The sequence below is a fragment of the Fundulus heteroclitus genome, chromosome 12 (genome assembly GCF_011125445.2).
Source record: "Fundulus heteroclitus isolate FHET01 chromosome 12, MU-UCD_Fhet_4.1, whole genome shotgun sequence".
Classification (NCBI taxonomy): Eukaryota; Metazoa; Chordata; class Actinopteri; order Cyprinodontiformes; family Fundulidae; genus Fundulus; species Fundulus heteroclitus.
The window spans coordinates 23,020,431-23,037,061 of NC_046372.1; the positions used below are offsets into that span (position 1 = coordinate 23,020,431).

General features: G+C 39.3%; 2 protein-coding genes across 2 annotated transcripts; both read right to left on the reverse strand.

The window, feature by feature from the left end:
* Positions 1-375: 375 nt before the first annotated feature.
* Positions 376-8,184, reverse strand: LOC105921682 (natterin-3). The gene is made up of 3 exons (XM_036143746.1): positions 8,176-8,184; positions 2,822-2,894; positions 376-2,577 (listed from the first exon to the last, which is right to left on the reverse strand). The coding sequence occupies exons 1-3, from the start codon at positions 8,182-8,184 to the stop codon at positions 1,469-1,471; spliced, it is 1,191 nt and encodes a 396-aa protein (XP_035999639.1). The 3' UTR covers positions 376-1,468.
* Positions 8,185-13,246: 5,062 nt separating this feature from the next.
* Positions 13,247-14,893, reverse strand: LOC105922588 (natterin-3). Its single transcript, XM_036143747.1, is given in 3 exon segments — positions 13,247-13,305; positions 14,210-14,485; positions 14,488-14,893. Coding segments are annotated over 3 exon segments (741 nt in total).
* Positions 14,894-16,631: the final 1,738 nt, after the last annotated feature.

Sequence of the window (16,631 nt, forward strand, 5' to 3'; positions counted from 1 at the left end):
TGCAGCGCACATATTCCCTAGTTACTGGGGGGAAATAGGGAGTACCAATATGGCGGCTGGTGGCTTCAAAGCGTCTCGTTCTAACAGGCGGCGATTAGCACTCCAGTGTATTATATAGCTCAGTGGTTCTCATCCTACTCCTTAATAATTCCCCACAGCACCCCCTAGCTGCAGCTAAAAGAATTAGCCCCAAGCTAATCAGTTTGCTTTAAAATTTAATTCCTTGTTTAAATCTCATAATAAAAATAGTTATTGTACTGACATGAATGAGAAGTGTCTTTTTAAGGCAATGTGATTTCATGCAACATTTAAAGAATGAGGAAGTCATGTTTGTCTGGCACAATGCATGATCTTTATTTCTATTGCTTACAAACTTAATAACAAAGAAGAGGTTTGAAATTGCATAGAATGTACATTGATAAATAGGTAACTGACTGGATCTGGATTAACTTTAAATACTTTAATTATTAATAGAAAATGTTTATTCTTCGTCAGACATGAAAAAAAAAACTCAACTAAGTAATCATTTTATAGACTTTTAGATAAAACCTTTAGTCCAGTCATTTATCTGTTCACAAGAATTTCAATATTATTAACCAACAGATGATTAATAGGGGTGTAGTGGTCCACAAAAACCACGGTTCTGCACATAAGTCACAGTTCAGGATATTTCAATACATTTTTTATTCTTTATCTGACACTTTAGATTGATGTTAAGATTTCTTGATAATAATGTGATTTTTAAGTCTATTATTTGCTGGTGCTGCTGTTTCACTTTTCTAAAAAAGTGATGATGATGAAGATGATGGTGATGAAGATGATAAACTGACTTGGCTTGATTTTTATCAGTTAATAAAATCATCAAACAACAATGAAATAAATCAAAAATGGTCAAAGTTGTTATAAAAGAAATTTCTAATATCTCAATATTTGATTTGATTACTTTGTCATTACTTGTATCCATAGACAATCCTGTGTACCATTGTACCTGAATGCACCTTAGGAGCGTAGCTTTTGGTGAAACTTTCCTGGTGTCTTGGACTGATTGAACGTTACAGGCAGATTCCTCTTATTACTTTTATTTTAACATGGTTTAGGTGAGTGACTAACTTGAGTATAAACTGAGAGACATACCATATTGCTGTTGAAAAAATGCTTTGGTTTCATTCACCTTTTCCTTCACCATCATCATGGTAGCTGAATGAGAAAACATAATGTACCCAAGCAGCAGATTTCAGAGAGTTTGGAGCCCTCTCTGTTTTATTCTGGCATTGATTTTTAAAGCTCCGCCTAATAATTACCTTCTATGAATTTGTGCACGTCGAACCAAGATCGGCACCGATACACGCACCCTACACCCTACTGATTACATCTATGACGAATATGAATGAAAAAGCATAAATGAAGCTGAGGAGCTTTGAGAAATAGCAGATAAAGTTGCACTAACTTTTCCAACATTGCAGATATCTTATCTCATTTCAGGAAACAGCATGGAACCAGATAATGGTTTACATCGTTCCACCTCTGACACAACCTCCCCGGTTTGGACTCCATGATACGTTCCAGTGATGGTAACAGATCTGGTTTCTCCATCCTCATAGGTGCGACTGAGGCGGGCGGAGTAAGGAATGTCCATTTTGTACCGATAACCAACCATTTTGACCTGGCAGCTGTGGTTCGGTGGCACATCTAGCTCCAAACTGACAGAGTGGGAGACTTCCTCTATCCAGGTGTTTCCTCCTGAGAACGTATGGGTTGTCTCAGCACTGAGTTCAATATTTCCTTCTACAATGCCAGGAATGCCCGTCTTGATGGACGTTCTTAAACCAATACTTATGGAGGAGCTGATGTCCCAACGTCTCTCATCTGTGGTTGTCTGAGTCAAGGTCACCATTTTCTTCACAGGACTGAGGGCATGATTGATAGCAGTAGAGGTTTTTAGGGTTTTTGGAGGCTCCTTAAAAATTTTAGTTTGGTCTGTGCTATACTTGACATCAGAGAGAATTTCTTTTTCAGCCTTCATGTTGGTAAGTACCTCATATTTTTTGTACTGACATTGCTTACCCTTCCAGGGAAGGTAGAAGCGGCCATCTTTTGGATACACCATCCCCAGACCGTACTTGTTCTTCCCTACATAGATTTCTTCACTGGAGCAGGTTCTGATTGAATTCTTTGGAACAGAACCCTTCGAATCCTCTTTCCACTCGAAGATCTCCAAGTTACCTTCATTCACAAGGATTTGAAAGGAGGAGGAAAGATGCTCTTTCTTTCTATAAGGGTAGTGGCAGTAAGCACCGATGCTGGGGTTGTAAAAGCCAGAATGGCATCGAACTTTGCAGACATAGTCGGTGCGCTTAGTGTACTTGTTATAAATGGAAACAGCGCCATTGGGGAGAAAACCCTGCCATGTCACCCATAGCTGTTTGCCATTAGTATCAAACTCAGAGAGCTTTGAGTTAACCTGACTTTTCAGAGTGAACTGAGCAGGAGGCAGAACACGTCGGACTGTTGAGATGGATTTGTTGGATACGGTCATTTTAGCCACACCATCCACTGGATCTGGGTTCAGGGAGGAGCCTGTAAAAGAACCAGACAACCCCATTTTCTATAGTTGGTTCTGGAGATGTTCTACCCTTTAATTTTTGCCACATTACCTTATAATTTAACCCTAAATCTTATGAAGTTGGACCTAAAATTTTTAAAAATCTTCTTTTTCTACTTGCGGTAACATACTAACTACAACAACAGTTTACACGGTTTGTAAAATAAAATGAATCAAACACTTGTTATTAGGATAAGAAGGGCTTAATTATCTTTTTACCATTTTCATCTGACTGGTACCTAACAGCGTCCTGCAGACTGGCCGACCACAGTACCAGGAGCCACAACAGCAGCTAAAAGTAACACAAATAAAAGTTATCAGTCACATGACAATTAAACAAAACATCACTTTCATAATAAAGGTAAAGCAAGTTTACTTGTATAATACATTCCAGTATCAGGGCAATTAAAACAAAAACAGAGAAAAGTACATTTGTAGTTGCATGACAGGGGCAAGTAAAGAAAGGTTGGACTCCTAATGATGTTTCACCAGTTTAAATAAAAAAAATAAAGGCAACTCTAAACAAATAGATTTTTAAATATAAAGGAACTCAGCAGTTTTGTAACTGAGGATGGATGTGGCAATTTTTGTCTCTATTTGAGTTTGCATTAAGGAACGATGTTGAATTAGTAAGGACAGTGAAAACTATTCCTCGCAATGCTATAATAAGAGAGCAAAAAGTGAAATAAGTTAGTAAATCATTCCACACATTAAAAACAGATGGAACCACAGACCCAACAGGGAGAGACAATATATCCATAGCTCTCTGCTTTCTGAATGAACTCTAAGAACCAACTGAGCACCTCCTATCGACAGCCACTGCCGAACAAGGAGATGCGGTTACAGCGACTGACACCACAGGAGAACTGACCACAGCGGGCCTGAAGCCTGAGAAAATCCTCAGTCAGTGTACGCTGGTGCCTCATTCATGGCAGGTAAACAAGGAGGGTTACAGAAACTGCTGTAGCAATAAACCGCACAGATACTGTTACAATCATCAGGGGCTTTTTGGGTCACCCATGCCTGGGCAGTTAAAATGGGTCATGATCGACTTCTTCAGTGTTTAACATGCTGTAAAGGTTCTGCAGAAAACCAAGGAGAGACACTCAAGCGTCTATTGGACCAATGTTGGAGTGGGCATTTTGCTACATGTATGTTCATCTGGACTGATTAAGGTGATAATGATAATGCTGTATTGTGCGAGAGACTCTCCCACTTAAAGATATTAATATTTATTCTCTCTCTTTTCTCATTTCTCGGAATGTCTCATCCATTCCGAGTTAATTTGATGACCAATCCACACTGTTTTATTACTAGAAATTGCTTTATAAATAAACTTGCCTTGGTCTGAGAGCATTTGGAGCAGGTCGCATATCTGATTGCAAACATAACTGGGACCTGATAGAGTCCCTTAATACCCAGGATCCTGTGCAAGACACATTTCTGGATGTTATCAAGGTGAAGCCTTCACTCGACCTCACCAAGACACCTGCTGTGGATTCTGAATGTGAGGCGGTCCACAACTTTCTCATGACACAAACGAGTCTTCTCCACAAGATGAGAAGAAATTAGCAATGAAACAGGTGATTAAGGCTACAGGTAAATGTTCAGTAATTCAGTTCAATTTTATTTACATAGCACCAATTCATGATACATGTCATCTCAAGGCACTGAACTCCATTCGGACTTCAGTGGCTGTCTCCTCGGTGTGGACATCTCCTCAAAGGCCCACAGACAAAGAGGAAAAAAAACCTGGAGGAGCTTGGGACATAGCAGTGTTTCTTTTTAGTGTCTTTTTGGTTGATTTATGTTTCAGAAATTATTGAATTCAAGTCAAATGCTTAATAGAAGACAAGTCAGGGTGAAAGTTCTGAAGAAATTTAAACTAAAGTATTGAGTCAGAGGACTCAATAACATGTTTTCCATACTGCAGATTGTTATCTGCAAAAGGGCTTCAAAAACATCAATCTTTCTCTTTCCACATTGTATGTATGAACTACTTTATTTTGGTCCTTCACATAAATTCTCCATAAATACAAGTAGAAGGGGGGTGTTAGACTGGCTTTATATCTGAGGGGCTACATTTTTACAATTGCAGTTTGAAGAGTGAGGAGGACATCATCCTCAGTAAACAAGTCCAGAGCAGATTTCCTCTAAAGAAAAATAAAACCTCTAAAATATCCCAGCCTTTCAAGTGTCAACTAATTTGTTGCTTTTCATACCACATTTCTTTTGCATCGGGGTTGATTAAAACAGCCGGTTTTGCAAAACAGGTTTTGCAAAAACAGGTTATGCAAGCAAAATATTGCAATGGTCTGCGAACAATGCCAGTCTTCAAGGTAAAAACACACACACACACACACACATGAACACAAGGCTATTTCTGAAATATCTGATGCAGAGGTGGTGCGCAGTACAGTTTTAAAACACTATTACCTTGAACCAATGCGAAAACGACTTTTCTGGTACTGTCCATGGCTTGTTAGTGCAACTTTTAGCTGGACTCCTTCATAGGAATTTGTTCCTAGTTCTGGAGTTCGCTCTGAATCTCGTTTACTATCAGCTCCAGGTAAGATACTGACTACTCATTCCTGTGAGTCAGCTCAATATTTAAACGCAGAAGCATTACCTTTCTAAATTATTTCAGACAAAAACAAGCATTTTTGGAGGGCACAGGGCCTTTTTCAGATATGTTTTTTTTTATATTTCTGTTTTATTTTTTCAAGCTCAGTTTAGGTTTAGATTGCTTTAATAATTTGTCTGTACATTGATCATCATAATCTAAAAATCTTCTATTTCTGTTTATTTATTGATTTTTGTGTATACAAATCCATGGCCAACATTCCACTTATTGTAAAGCATATTATTCCATCTCTCGAAAGTCTCTTTATTTTCGGATTTCTGAATTTGGAGCATTTATGAACAATTTTCTAAACATTTTTCAGATATTTCCATGTTTTTAAATCACTAAACTTGAATACATACCATACAAGAGAGTTCCAACTTTGTATAAAGTAAATTATTCAGCAATTTTTGAAATTATTATTATTTTCTTAATGTTTATAAAACGTTCGGATGCGACGTTTATTTTACCATTTCTGTCCGTTTAGGGTTTCTCCTTCACACCAGTGGCAGCTGTAATTAATAGAGACAAGTCAGTTCTTACCATCAAGAAATGCCAAATTAACCACCCAGTTACAGAACAAAGCTAGCTGGAAATTTGTTTTATCTACAAATAGATCTATCTTAATTCCCTTAAGGAATCAAGATATTAGATTAGTTTATAATTTCAGAGAATACAGTTTAGAAGCCGAAGCTCTTGCCTGTCTCAGATGAAGATTTTTTCCAGGTCTTCTTTATTCCAGTTGGTCAAATAAACCTGTAAAGGTTTTGTTTTAGACATATAGGTTCATCTCAGCGTGTTGGTTCTAGTCGGTTCTTAATATGTGATTGTCTGAAGGAGGTCTTTTTGCAAGAGCCTATCAGTGTTTAATACATCGCACAGAACCAAATAAAGACATGAGTTCTGGATTCATGAATACCCATAAGGAAATTTAACTTCAGACACAGATGATTGGTTGTTGGTCATTATTAGGCCCTCCACTCCACAGTGAAAACACATTAAGTAAAACTTCTAAACTTTCCCTGTTTATTTCTTCAACTCAGTCTGATTTTATTCCTCATTGCTTGATTTCACAACATGCAACTGAATGTTTTTTTTTTTTTTTTTTTTTTTTTTTTTTGCATTTACACATTTTATCAAATGAAATAAAGTTGAAGCAGATCATAGCCCAGATAACACTCACCCATGTCTGAAATAAAAACGGACTAAAGGTTTTAGGTCAGTTCGGATCACTTAAATAAATTCCTTGGAATGATGGGAGACTACATGTTAGAAATGTTTAAAACTTGTGCTTAAGGTCTATATTTAGAACAAATTACTTAAATCAGGGTTTGTGGAATGACATCCAAAGAGTTTAGTGTCATCCTGACTCTCATTTTTTTTTATTAATTAATTAATTTATTTGACAGGGACAGTACAATTAAACATTGCAACCAAACAGGTGGCCGATGCCCAAGTACATAAGGCTTGTAGCCACGGGCTAATTTGCAGCCTTCGTCCCTGGTTAGGCTTTTAAAAGGTGTAAGCATTATGATTTGGGTTTTTGTTTATTTCGCCTTTGGATTTATCTGGACTTTTCTTACTTAGCCTGTCACCTCTCAGCCACCAGCCAATATCCAATCAGCTCAGCCGCCCCCGCAGCCACCACCCTATTCTAGATCATTTCCACCTGTTGCCACTAATTACATTCAGCTTTGGTCACCTGTTTTCCTGCCAACTCATCCCTGCCCGCCTGCACCGTCTGCAGAGATTCCTCCGCCTAGTCCGGTTCTGTTTGTCTGCCTCACCCACCGCTACTCATCCCTCGCAATAAACCTTTTAAACATAACTCTGTGTCCGGCTAAATTTCGGGTTCACCAGCAGTAATCATTACACCAGACTATATTCTCCTAGGTTTCCTTTGGCTTTTCCAAATCTTCAGCAACAAATTTTCAGCAAGCTTCAATATGCTTTTTCTTGTGTCCTGAGAGTGCAGAGAGGCCAATTGGTTTTAGTGCATTTCAACCGTTTTTACTGTGCCTGCTGCTCCCAGTTCATTACGGAGCTCACTGTGAGAGCTCTTTGTCTCTTGGACAACCCTTTAAATCATTCTTTAGAGTTTAGACCCTTCTGTGAGGTGGATTTAAATTAAAATTCAATCTTCCCAGTCCTGGATTATAGCTTAAATGGCACTCGCTGGAAAATTTAGAAATGTGGGTGGAGGCAGATGAGCGTTCACACTGAGCCTGGTTCTGGTTCTGCTGGAGGTTCTCCTCCCTGTTAAAGGGGAGTTTTCCTCTCCACTGTCGCTTCATGCATGCTCAGTATGAGGGATTGCTGCAAAGCCATCAACAATGCAGACGACTGTCCACTGTGGCTCTACGCTCTTTCAGGAGGAGTGAATGCTGCTTGGAGAGACTTGATGCAACCTGCTGGGTTTCCTTAGAGAGGAAACTTTCTCACCAACCTGGAGGATCTGATGGAGTCTGACTTTGGAAAGAGCCTTTAGATGATCATGTTGTGAATTTGCTCTTGAAAACAACACAGACATGGTTTAGCTTAGAGTCAAACCTGTGCAAATAACCTAAACTACTTCTCTTAAAAATACTGTACACTGTATATTACTACCAGTCCTACTACAACCAATGTTACTACAATGATGACTAATAAAAACATCTCAAAAGCTGAGACCCTGATCTTTATTTTCTGTCTGTTGCTGCCTCCTGCTGGTTCTCTTTTGTAAAAGCTTTTTCCCCACCTTATAAAACCATGCTCTGTTCTACTCTTAAACTGACAAAAAAGGTGCAGGTTACTCATTTTAGGTGTAAACTGTTGACAGTGTCCTCCTTATTATTTCAGGCTGACTTTTAACAGCTCAAAAAAAAATAAAGGAACACTTTAAAATCACATCAGATCTGTTTTGAAAAACAAATCCTTCTGCATCTCCACAACTCATCTGCTGATATCTTACCTTTTCCATGACATAGAATGGGTAATGTGTTAGGAACAAAAGATTGGGCTTAATCTGAGTTACAGAGAACAGAGGACCCCCTGCACCAGCAAAGGACCTAACAGTGGGCCTAACAGTGGGCCTAAGGATTGCAACCTGATACCTAATGTCAGTCAGGGTGCTGTCATTTATCCTGTACAGATCCGTGGAACAGCGATGCTAGCTAAGATGGCATTGCTGTTTTCTCCAACTTAAACAGATATCTATCAATACATGAAATACACACCCACTACCTAGATAAATGTATATTAATAAGATATTTCACTGTTAATGTCGGGTATTTCGCTCTGGTGATGGATGGCTGATAAATATCACTACACGAGTCATGACTAGCTAGCTGCTACCTCAAGTGACGTGAGCACAATTTGCGCTGCTGCTGCACAAAACATACCGTAAATAATCATGCAAACATACCTTTATCTTGCTCTTTTTTCTCGTCCTCTGTCCTTTTCTTTTTTCTTTTTTCGGCACCAGAGGGATACGTCCTTTTTTGTGACATGGCTTAGGCTTATTTATTATCGTGACGTGACATGCGCACCCGTGTGAATTGTCAATGCACTCGCACGAGCCGCGAGCCGTGCGCGATAGCTGTCGCGAAGTGTATGCGCATGAGCAGTTGTAGACAAATCTGATTTTTTTTGTCTTGAATTTTTCATTCATTAAAATAAATAAACAAATTGACCAGGGCCTGGTCAATCGTCCAGCGGCCGCTTAGTTCGCTTGGGCCTCGGGCCGGCCCTGTGTGGAATAACTGAGGATGGACATGGGCTATTTTTGTCTCTATTTGAGTTTGCATTAAGGAATGATGGTGAATTAGCAAGGATAGTAAAAACTATTCCTTGCAATGCAACAAGCAAAAGTTCTGACATATAAAATAACTGGATTTGACGAGTGCGATAATAAGAGAGCACATAGGGAAATATGCTGGTGAATCATTCTACACCTCAACAGCAGATGGAACCAGAGACCCAACAGAGAGAGAGAATATCTCCATAGCTCTCTGCTTTCTGAATGAACTCTAAGAACCAACTGAGCACCTCCTATCGATAGCCACTGCTGAACAAGGAGATGCGGTTACACCGACTGACACCACAGGAGAACTGACCACAGCGGGCCTGAAGCCTGATAAAATCCTCAGTCAGTGTACGCTGGTGCCTCATTCATGGGAGGTAAACAAGGAGGGTTACAGAAACTGCTGTAGCAATAAACCGCACAGATACTGTTACAATCATCAGGGGCTTTTTGGGTCACCCATGCCTGGGCAGTTGAAAAGGCAATGATCGACTTCTTCAGTGTTTAACATGCTCTAAAAGTTCTGCAGAAAACCAACTCTTGCGGTCTCTACAAAGAAGAGACACTCAAGCGTCTATTTAACCAATGTTGGAGGGAGCATTTTGCTACATGTATGTTCATTTGGACTGATTAAGGTGATAATGATAATGCTGTATTGTGCGAGAGACTCTCCCACTTAAAGATATTAATATTTATTCTCTCTCTTTTCTCATTTCTCGGAATGTCTCATCCATTCCGAGTTAATTTGATGACCAATCCACACTGTTTTATTACTAGAAATTGCTTTATAAATAAACTTGCCTTGGTCTGAGAGCATTTGGAGCAGGTCGCATATCTGATTGCAAACATAACTGGGACCTGATAGAGTCCCTCAATGCCCAGGATCCTGTGCAAGACAAATTTCTGGATGTTATCAAGGTGAAGCCTTCACTCGACCTCACCAAGACACCTGCTGTGGATTCTGAATTCTGAATTATAGGTCCGCAACTTCCTCATGACACAAACGAGTCTTCTCCACAAGATGAGAAGAAATTAGCAATGAAACAGGTGATTAAGGCTACAGGTAAATGTTCAGTAATTCAGTTCAGTTTTATTTACATAGCACCAATTCATGATACATGTCATCTCAAGGCACTGAACTCCATTCGGACTTCAGTGGCTGTCTCCTCGGTGTGGACATCTCCTCAAAGGCCCACAGACAAAGAGGAAGAAAAACCTGGAGGAGCTTGGGACATAGCAGCGTTTCTTTTTAGTGTCTTTTTGGTTGATTTATGTTTCAGAAATGATTGAATTCAAGTCAAATGCTTAATAGAAAACAAGTTAGGGTGAAATTTCAGGAGAAATTTAAACAAAAGCATTGACTCAGAGAAGCTGAAGACATAAGTTTTCAATACTGTAGATTGTTATCTGCAAAAAGGCTGAAAAACAATCAACCCTTCTCTTTCCACATTGTATGTATGCACTACTTTGTTTTGGTCAGTCACATAAATTCTCCATAAATACAAGGAGAAGGGGGGTGTTAGACTGGCTTTATATCTGAGGGGCTACATTTTTACAATTGCAGTTTGGAGAACGAGGGCATTCTGCTCAGTAAACAAGTCCAGAGCAGATTTCATCTAAAGAAAAATAAAACCTCTAAAATATCCCAGCCTTTCAAGTGTCAACTAATTTGTTGCTTTTCATACCACATTTCTTTTGCATTGGGGTTGCTTTAAACAGCCGGTTTTGCAAAACAGGTTTTGCAAAAACAGGTTATGCAAGCAAAATATTGCAATGGTCTGTGAACAATGCCAGTCTTCAAGGTAAAAACACACACACACACACACACATGAACACAAGGCTAATTCTGAGATATCTGATGCAGAGTCGGTGCGCAGTACAGTTTTAAAACACTATTACCTTGAACCAATGCGAAAACGACTTTTCTGGTACTGTCCATGGCTTGTTATTGCAACTTTTAGCTAGACTCCTCCATAAGAATTTGTTCCTAGTTCTGGAGTTCGCTCTGAATCTCGTTTACTATCAGCTCCAGGTAAGATACTGACTACTCATTCCTGTGAGTCAGCTCAATATTTAAACGCAGAAGCATTACCTTTCTAAATTATTTCAGACAAAAACAAGCATTTTTGGAAGGCACATGGCCTTTTTCAGTTATGTTTTTTTTTATATTTCTGTTTTATTTTTTCAAGCTCAGTTTAGGTTTAGATTGCTTTAATAATTTGTCTGTACATTGATCATCATCTAAAAATCTTCTATTTCTGTTTATTAATTGATTTTTGTGTATACAAATCCATGGCCAACTTTCCACTTATTGTAAAGTTTATTATTCCATCTCTCGAAAGTCTCTTTATTTTAGGATTTCTGAATTTGGAGCATTGATTAACAATTTTCTAAAAAAAAAATCAGATTTTTCCATGTTTTTAAATCACTAAACTTGAATGCATACCGTACAAGAGAGTTCCATAAAGTAAATTATTCAGCAATTTTTGAAATTATTATTATTTTCTTAATGTTTATGGAACGTTCGGATGCGACGTTTATTTTACCATTTCTGTCCGTTTAGGGTTTCTCCTTCACATCAGGGGCAGCTGTAATTAATAAAGACAAGTCAGTTCTTCTTTTTGCCAAGAAATGCCAAATCAACCAAGCAGTTATAGAACAAAGCTAGCTGGAAATTTGTTTTATCTACATATAGATCTAGCTTAATTCCCTAAAGGAATCATGATATTAGATTAGTTTATAATTTCAGAGAATACAGTTTAGAAGCCGAAGCTCTTGCCTGTCTCAGATGAAGATTTTGTCCAGGTCTTCTTTATTCAAGTTGGTCAAATAAACCTGTAAAGGTTTTGTTTTAGACATATATGTTCATCTCAGCGTGTCAGTTCTAGTCGGTTCTTAATACCCGATTGTCTGAAGGAGGACTTTTTGCAAGAGCCTATCAGTGTTTAATACATCACACACAGAACCAAATAAAGACATGAGTTCTGGATTCATGAATACTCATAAGGAAATTTAACTTCAGACACAGATCATTGGTTGTTGGTCATTATTAGGTCCTCCCCTCCACAGTGAAAACACATTACATAAACCTTCTAAAGTTTCCCTGTTTATTTCTCCAACTCAGTCTGATTTTATTCCTCATAGCTTGATATCTAAACATGTAACTGAACATATTTTCTTTTGCATTTACACATTTTATCAAATGAAATAAAGTTGAAGCAGATTATTGCCCAGATAACACTCACCCACGTCTGAAATAAAAAACGGACTAAAGGTTTTAGGTCATTTCGGATCACTTAAATAAATTCCTTGGAATAATGGGAGACTACATTTTATAAATGTTTAAAACTTGTGCTTAATGTTTATATTTAGAACAAATTCCTCCCCGCAGCCACCACCCTATTCTAGATCATGTCCACCTGTTGCCACTAATTACATTCAGCTTTGGTCACCCGTTCTCCTGCCAACTCATCCCTGCCTGCCTGCACCGTCTGCAGAGATTCCTCCGTCTAGTCCGGTTCTCTTTGTCTGCCTCACCCACCGCTACTCATCCCTCACAATAAACCTTTTAAACGTAACTCTGTGTCCGGCCAAAGTTCGGGTTCACCAGCAGTAATCATTACACCAGACGATGATCGACTTCTTCAGTGTTTAACATGCTGTAAAAGTTCTGCAGAAAACCAACTCTTGCGGTCTCTACAAAGGAGAGACACTCAAGCGTCTAGGACCAATGTTGGAGTGGGCATTTTGCTACATGTATGTTCATCTGGACTGATTAAGGTGATAATGATAAAGCTGTATCGTGCAAATGACTCTCCCACTTGAAGATATTAATATTTATTTTCTCTTTTATAGTCTCAGCTATTCCGAGTTCATTTGATGACCGATCCACACTGTTTTATTACTAAAACTTGCTTTATAAATAAACTGGCCTTGGTCTGAGAGCATTTGGAGCAGATTGCATGTCTGATTGCAAACATAACTGTGATCTGATATAGTCCCTCAATACCCAGAAAAGACACATTTCTGGATGTTATCAAAGTGAAGCATTCACTCGACCTCACCAAGACACCTGCTGTGGATTCTGAATGTGAGGTGGTCCGCAACTTCCTCATGACACAAACGAGTCTTCTCCACAAGATGAGAAGAAATTAGCAATGAAACAGGTGATTAAGGCTACAGGTAAATGTTCAGTAATTCAGTTCAGTTTTATTTACATAGCACCAATTCATGATACATGTCATCTCAAGGCACTGAACTCCATTCGGACCTCAGTGGCTGTCTCCTCGGTGTGGACATCTCCTCAAAGGGCCCACAGACAAAGAGGAAAAAAAACCTGGGGGAGCTTGGAACATAGCAGCGTTTCTTTTTAGTGTCTTTTTGGTTGATTTATGTTTCAGAAATTATTGAATTCAAGTCAAATGTTTAATAGAAAACAAGTCAGAGAGAAAGTTCAGGAGAAATTTAAACTAAAGTATTGACTCAGAGGAGCTGAAGACATAACATGTGTTCAATACTGCAGATTGTTATCTGCAAAAAGTCTTAAAAAACATCAATCCTTCTCTTTCCACATTGTATGTATGCACTACTTTATTTTGGTCCTTCACATAAATTCTCCATAAATACAAGTAGAAGGGGCATGCTATACTCGCTTCATTCTGCTCAGTAAACAAGTTCAGAGCAGATTTCATCTAAAGAAAAATAAAACCTCTAAAATATGCCAGCCTTTCAGGTGTCAACTAATTTGTTGCTTTTTATACCACATTTCTTTTGCATTGGGGTTGATTAAAACACCTGGTTTTGCAAAACAGGTTTTGCAAAAACAGGTTATGCAAGCAAAATATTGCAATGGTCTGCGAACAATGCCAATCTTTAAGGCAAGGCAAGGTAAGGCAAATTTATTTCTATAGCACATTTCAGTACAGAGACAATGCAAAGTGCTTTACATGATTAAAATAACAGAATAAAAGCAAGCAGGAATAAAATGTAGAAAAACATACAACATTAAAAACAGTTGGACTAAAAAAGTTGAACTTTTGATGTTTCAGTAAAACAGTTTAACTAGAGCAGTCAAAGGGAGTCCTAAACAAATGCATTTTAAATCTTGATTTAAAGGAACTCAGGCTTTCAGCACTTTTACAGTTTCCTGGAAGTTTGTTCCAGATCAGTGGAGCACAGGAAGTAAATGCTGCTTCTCCAGCACCGATTGTTTTGGAGGACTTTGAGTCCCATCGTCCCTCATTTCTGAATGACTTGGACAAAGAAACTGTTTTTATCACAGGACCTAGGGCATTATTGGTAGTAGAAGTTTGCAGGGCTTTCAGGGAGTCTTTGATAAGTTTTGCTTTGTCTGTGATATACTTGAAATCAGAGATAATCTCTTCTTCAGCCTTCATATTGGTCAGAACCTCATAGATCCTCTTATACCAATACTCACTGCCTTTCCAGGGAAGATAAAAGCAGCCATCTTTTGGAACACCAAACCGTACTCGTTCTTCCCTACATAGATTTCTTCACTAGAGCAGGTTCTGACTGAATTCTTTGGAACAGAACCATAAGAACCTTCCTTCCACTTCAAGATGTCCAAATTACCTTCATTCACAAGATTTTGAAATGAGGAGGAAAGATACTCTTTCTTTCTATTGGGGTAGGGGCAGTAAGAGCCCTTCCTGGGGTTGTAAAATCCAGAACGGCATTCAAATTTGCAGACGTAGTCGGTGCGCTTCTCATAGTCATTGTAAATGGAAATGGCTCCATAAGGAAGGGAACCCTGCCATTTTACCCATCCCAGGTTACCATAGGGTATGGAGGACTTGTCGAGCTCCCTTTTCTCTCTGAACTTGGATGGAGGCAGAACACGTCGGACCGTTATGACAGAGACATTCATATTGATTTAAGGAACTTTATTCTCCAAATCGAGGTCCACTGAAGAAACTGAAACAGAATAAAATAATGAACAGACTTTTCAATTCAAGTCATAGACATAATCATATACATTTTAAAGTTTTTAATAAGAAAGAGAAACTCTTGAAGAAATGTTTTGATATCTGAAACTGGTGTTACTGTTTTGGGGATTTTTTTATGACACCAGTGGCCCTTTTATTAAACACAGGCTGACATTAAGCGAGCTAAGAAATGGGGACGTCACTTCCTGTTTGCGGTAAGGCGTATTGTATCACTTCCTGTTTTCACTGCGTGAGCAACAGTTTGTTGCTCCAGATTATCTCGCTTTTATCTTTAATCTCTTTGCTGTAACATCTGTTTCTAACACATAAGCACTTTTAAAACATTTTCTGTTGCTGCACATCACGCTTGGGAACTCCTCGTGTTTCACGGTTTGCTCTCTTGGCGTGGTAGAAGGGCGCTAGCCTAGCTTTAGCCTAGCCTAGCTTTAGCTCCACAATGGCTTCCTCTCCTACAATTACTTCAGCTTCTCCGTCTCTGACTAAGTCTCCCCTTATCTCCTGCTCTCTGTGTCAGATGTTTAGCTATTCCTCTGCCTTCTTTAGTGATAATGGTACTTGTAATAAATGTAGTGTTTTTGTAGCTTTGGAGGCGACGGTGTCAGAATTAGAGACCTGGCTCCGTGCTATGGAAAGACCAGCTGATAGCCGCCCCTCTGCTAGCGCGGAGCCACATAGACCTAGCGTTAGTTCACTTAGTGGTCCTCCAGAAGCACCCGAGCAGCCGGGTAAGCAGGCCGGCTGGGTGACAGTTCGTAGGAAGCATAGCTCTAGATTTCAGCCCCCAGTTCACCACCAACCCGTCTGCGTTTCTAACAAATTTTCCCCACTCAGCGACACACCTGCTGAGAAGCCGACCCTGATTATTGGGAGCTCAATAGTCAGAAACGTGGCACTAGAGACACCAGGGACCATAGTTAAATGCCTGCCAGGGCCCAGAACGGGTGACATAGAATCTTACCTAAAACTGCTGGCTAAGGATAAGCGTAAATACAGTAAGATTGTTATTCACGCTGGCGGTAATGACACCCGGTCACGCCGATCGGAGGTCACTAAAGTTGGTGTTGCTTCGGTGTGTGAGTTTGCTAAAGCAATGTCGGACTCCGTAATTTTCTCTGGTCCCCTGCCTGATCTGACCAGTGATGACATGTTTAGCCACATGTCACAATTCAACCGCTGGTTGTCTAGGTGGTGTCCAGAAAACGACGTGGGCTACATTGATAACTGGAGAACTTTCTGGGGAAAACCTGGTCTGATCCGGAGAGACGGCATCCATCCTACTTTGGATGGTGCAGCTCTTCTTTCTAGAAATCTGGCCGGATTTATTAGTTCTCCTAAATGCTGACAACCCAGGGTCCAGACCAGGAAGCAGAGCCGTAGTTTAACACACCTCTCTGCAGCTTCTGTACTGTTACCCATCCATTATCCTATTGAGACGGTGTCTTTCCCACGGCCAAAACTTAACAGATCAAAAACTTATCTAAAAGGAACAAATCATAAAAACCTAATAAAAATCAATACGGTTCACCTTGAACCTAAAAATAAAACAATTAAATGTGGTCTATTAAATATAAGGTGTCTCCCTCCAAAGACTTTGTGAGTTAACAAATTGATTTCTGATAAACAGATTGATTTGTTTTGTCTCACAGAAACCTGGCTACA